The sequence below is a fragment of the Frankliniella occidentalis genome, unplaced genomic scaffold, assembly GCF_000697945.3.
Source record: "Frankliniella occidentalis isolate FOCC.00 unplaced genomic scaffold, Focc_3.1 Scaffold28, whole genome shotgun sequence".
Lineage (NCBI taxonomy): Eukaryota > Metazoa > Arthropoda > Insecta > Thysanoptera > Thripidae > Frankliniella > Frankliniella occidentalis.
Genome location: NW_026267158.1, coordinates 1,409,405 through 1,413,910, shown reverse-complemented (window position 1 = coordinate 1,413,910; position 4,506 = coordinate 1,409,405). Strand labels below are relative to the sequence as shown.

The window sequence follows — 4,506 nt, the reverse complement described above, 5'->3', positions numbered from 1 at the left end:
CTCCTGCCTCCAACGGAAAGGAAAGGGTGAGCGGCTCCAAGTGGCTCTTCCAGTGGACGGAACGACCCAGCGACTTGTCGGGAGCCGCGTCCAGGTGTAGCGGAGGAGGGGAGGGCCCGGGCCGAGGGGAAACATAAATGCCAGTTTATGGGGAGGGCCGGGGGCCGGGCCTTGGAGTAGCCAGGGAGGCAGCCGCGCAGAACAACGAGGTTGTAATGAGTCGAACGATCGCCAAAGGGAAAGCGAGGAGGGTAGCTTTAGCGCGTCCGCAGCTAGAGGGAAAAGGGGGGGGGGGCATTAAAGGGGCGAGTTGAATTTTCGAAAGGCTTCTGTGAAGGAGGGTAGAATGCCTGGGCCTCTCCACAAATTTGTTGTACGTACCGGGTGTATCTTAGAATGCGCTCCAGTGTATTGTCGGATTGCATACTAGGTTGTCACAAAATACAAGTTTTAGCACGACTTGGGTATCATTTCCTATCTCGGATTTTGACAGAACAAGCCTGCATCCATGCAGGCAAATTGTCTCTAAAACAAGCTACGTTTGGTTCAAATCCGAGATCGGGAAGCATACCCAAGTCGTGCTCAAACTTGTCTTTTGGTACACGCTATTGCATACTCGCTAGGGCTGCCATGGTGCCTTATAAGGACGAAGGGAGTAGGTAAACCCGTTACTCTGGAGCGCATTCAAACATACACCCGGCACGTAAAGGTATTTCTGTAAGTGAAAAATGTTTGAAAGAGCATGTTCTTTCTGTTTCGTTCCAGATCACTTTACGGCCAAGTTATCTGTCAGAATGACCTCAGGGCCTGACTTTGTAGCAACTAACTTCACTTTCTTTGACTGCAACACTTACGTTTCTTGCACTCAATGTGTGTCATCCTCCTTCCCCTGTGATTGGTGTGTTGATGGACACAGATGCACACATGATACCGCAGAAAATTGCCGTAATGATATTCTTGTTACTGGAGTCAGTGTAAGTACAATAGATTATCAAATTCCTTTAGTTTTTTGTTTACTTTAGAAAATTAATCTATCTGGAAATTTCTTCTGCAGCGGATTGGACCAAGTTATCGTAGTGGACCTGCTTTCTGCCCGACCCTCAATGCAACAGCTGGTGGTTCGACAGAAATTCTTGTCCCTTCCGGTATCAAGAAGAGCATCAAAGTAAAAGTGCATATCATTGGACAGTTTATTGTTCAGACCCGTTTTGTTTGCCAATTCAATATTGAGGGAAGAGTTACTAGTGTCAATGCCCAGCTTTTGGCTGACACAATTTATTGTGATCACATGGAGTTTTCTTACACTTCCCGTGCCCCCAACATAACAGCGACTTTTGCCGTTATTTGGGGAGGATCTAAACCACTCGATAATCCAGACAACATTCATGGTTTGTATTATTATGTGTCTACATCATGAGATTGATGTGTTATATTGAGGACTTTACAGTAATTATTATTTTCCTTTCCTTTTTACAGTTGTAATCTACCGATGCAGGGATATGGCAGATAATTGTGGTATGTGTCATGCACTCCATGAGAAATATGGATGTGGATGGTGTCAGAGCTCTGACCGCTGTGAGGTCAAAGATCAGTGTGATGGTGGAACTAATGGGCCTCGCCCCTGGCTGGACAGCAATCAGACTTGTCCACAAGTTGAGATAAAAGAGTTCTTTCCAATGCTTGGACCTTGGGAGGGTGGCACAAATATAACTATCCGTGGTGTTAATCTTGGCAAGAGTTATGAAGACATATATGGCACGGTGGGTATTTTAAGTTTTGACATTTGTGAAAACTACTGTTCTATCATTATCCTTATTCCTAATTTATTTTCCTGTGGACCTTTTAGATCAATGTCGCTGGACTGCAGTGCCAACCATATCAGCACTTATATATAAAAACACAACAGATAGTGTGCAAAGTTGATGGCCCAGGATCCAATGAACCACGGCAGGGCCCTGTGATAGTGCGGGTTCAAGGCTTCAGAGGGGAATCAAAACATCCCTTTGAATTTGTTGACCCTGCCATTGAAGGGATATCACCAAAATTCGGGCCAAGATCTGGAGGCACAACACTGAGAATCATGGGAAAATATATGAATGCTGGTAGTCTAATTGAAGCTTACATTGACGATCTTCCTTGTCGGATCATTAAAACAGAGCCAGAAGAAGCCAAATGTATTACAAGTGCTTCAGAGAGGCAGCGTAATGGAAGATTGAAAATGCACTTTGACAATGGAAAGCGGTACTTCGACAAGGAACAGTTTGAGTATGTAGAGGACCCAACCATTGAATCAGCTGAGTCAGGAGTTGCAGGACAAGTGAAATTGCCCAAAGGCATTCCTGCAGGTGGCATCAAAATTTCTGTGTCTGGAAAGAATCTTGCATACATTGAGAATCCACAGATATATGCTTATTATGACGACAAGATGTTCATTGGACAGTGCTCTGTTCTTTCCAACTCTAATATGGCATGTGATTCTCCCACTGTAACTCTACGTGATGGGGTAATGATAGATGCTGAATATCCATTACGCCTACAGTTTGGATTCAAAATGGATGATGTGGCAGGCGTCAGAAATTTGACAAGATTTAGCTTCCCTCATTTCCATTTGTATCCAAACCCTGTTTATGAAAAGTTTGAAGAAGATCCCAAATATTACAAGAGTGACTACTTGACAATCAATGGACAGCATCTGGATAGAGCATGTCAAGAGTCTGATGTTGTCGTTAAAATTGGCAATGAGTCATGTAATGTAACATCATTGTCAAGACAGCAATTGACATGTCGTCCCCCAAGTGTCCAACCCCAATCAGTGGATGAAAATGGACGTCCTTCTCAAGATGCTTATCCTGAAGTTGTTGTAAGTATAGTTTTTAAGTTGTTTTATGTCTTAAATCTACAATGTATAAACTGTGGTCTTTAAAATTTTCTGGCTACAATGTCAATTTATTTTTGCAGGTAATTGTTGGTGGACGACTTCGGTACTCCATTGGAAAACTTAGTTACTCTCCTAGTGGATTAAATGGCCCTCCCTCTAAAACTGTCATGATTATTATCATCATTGTCATTGCTCTGTTGGCTGTTGTCTTTGTCATGTTCATTGTTGCCTACCGAAGAAAGTCAACAGAATCCAATCGTGTTCTAAAGAATATGCAGGAACAAATGGATATATTAGAGCTTCGTGTGGCTGCTGAATGCAAAGAAGGTATGTGATTATTCCTCTTTAAACTTGAGTTTATTTAAAAATTGTATGTTTCTTGTGAGACTTTTATACTTTGCAATTTTTACTATATCTCTGTTTTTGTTTGTTTTAGCCTTTGCTGAACTTCAGACTGAGATGACAGATCTGACAGGAGATCTCACTCTTGGTGGTATTCCATTCTTGGATTATCGAACTTATGCAATGAAGATTCTATTCCCAAATATGGATGACCATGCTGTTCTTCAATGGGAGAGACCAGAATTGCACAGGAAAGAAAAAGGCCTGCGACTATTTGGACAGCTCATAATGAACAAGACATTCCTCCTGCTTTTTATCAGAACACTTGAAAGCAATAGATATTTCTCCATGCGGGACAGAGTGAATGTTGCCTCATTAATTATGGTAACTCTTCAGAGTAAAATGGAGTACTGTACTGATATTCTCAAGACACTGTTAGCCGAACTTATTGAAAAATGTATGGAGGGCAAGAGCCACCCTAAATTGCTTCTTCGACGCACTGAAAGTGTTGCTGAAAAAATGCTTTCTGCTTGGTTCACATTCCTTCTGTACAAATTCCTGCGGGAATGTGCTGGAGAGCCCTTGTACATGTTGTTCCGTGCTGTGAAGCATCAAGTAGACAAGGGCCCTGTGGATGCTGTCACTTCAGAGGCTCGCTACTCTTTGAGTGAAGAGAAACTTATTCGTCAGTCCATTGATTTCAGAGTTATGGTGAGTGTTGATAATTCACTTAATTCATGTCACTATGCCACCACAAAGAAATTGTAAGAAAGTTGTTGCCTGCCAAACTAACCAGATGTAATCTTTTTCAGACGGTGTATGTTTCAATATCTCAACAGACAGTCTTTGTTACTGGATTGGATCCAAATACAGAAAATGTTAATGTCAAAGTGTTGGACTGTGATACTATATCCCAAGTAAAAGATAAAGCTCTTGATACAATTTACCGAGCCACTTCATATTCTCAGAGGCCAAGGCGTGAGGACCTTGATCTTGAGTGGCGTACAGGTACTTCAGGACGACTGATCCTGTACGACGAGGATCAGACTACAAGAATGGAGGGAGAATGGAAGAAGCGTAATACTCTGAATCATTATAGGGTATGTTATTGAATTCATTGACTTGTTCTCTATGATGTACTATATTTTACTGATAAGTGTAAATGAAGGCATCTACTTGAGTAATATACTTTCCTCCAAGAGAAAGTATACAAGAATTGTAATTTCAACTCAATAGATGTATTTCTTTTGAACTCATGCTCAGTAAAATTTAATTTTACTAAATTT

At 41.7% G+C, this 4,506-nt stretch overlaps 2 protein-coding genes across 2 annotated transcripts in view; both read left to right on the top strand.

The window, feature by feature from the left end:
* LOC113202874 (dynein light chain roadblock-type 2) overlaps positions 1–4,506 on the top strand; it is a 223,281-nt gene that overhangs the window by 169,976 nt on the left and 48,799 nt on the right. The gene's annotated exons all lie outside the window — the stretch shown is intronic.
* LOC113202828 (plexin-A4) overlaps positions 1–4,506 on the top strand; it is a gene marked incomplete in the record, with an annotated part of 128,959 nt that overhangs the window by 109,973 nt on the left and 14,480 nt on the right. The window contains 7 exon segments of the mRNA XM_052265623.1: positions 766–974; positions 1,055–1,388; positions 1,477–1,760; positions 1,847–2,860; positions 2,959–3,205; positions 3,315–3,931; positions 4,033–4,320. Of these exon segments, the coding sequence (XP_052121583.1) occupies positions 766–974; positions 1,055–1,388; positions 1,477–1,760; positions 1,847–2,860; positions 2,959–3,205; positions 3,315–3,931; positions 4,033–4,320 (2,993 nt within the window).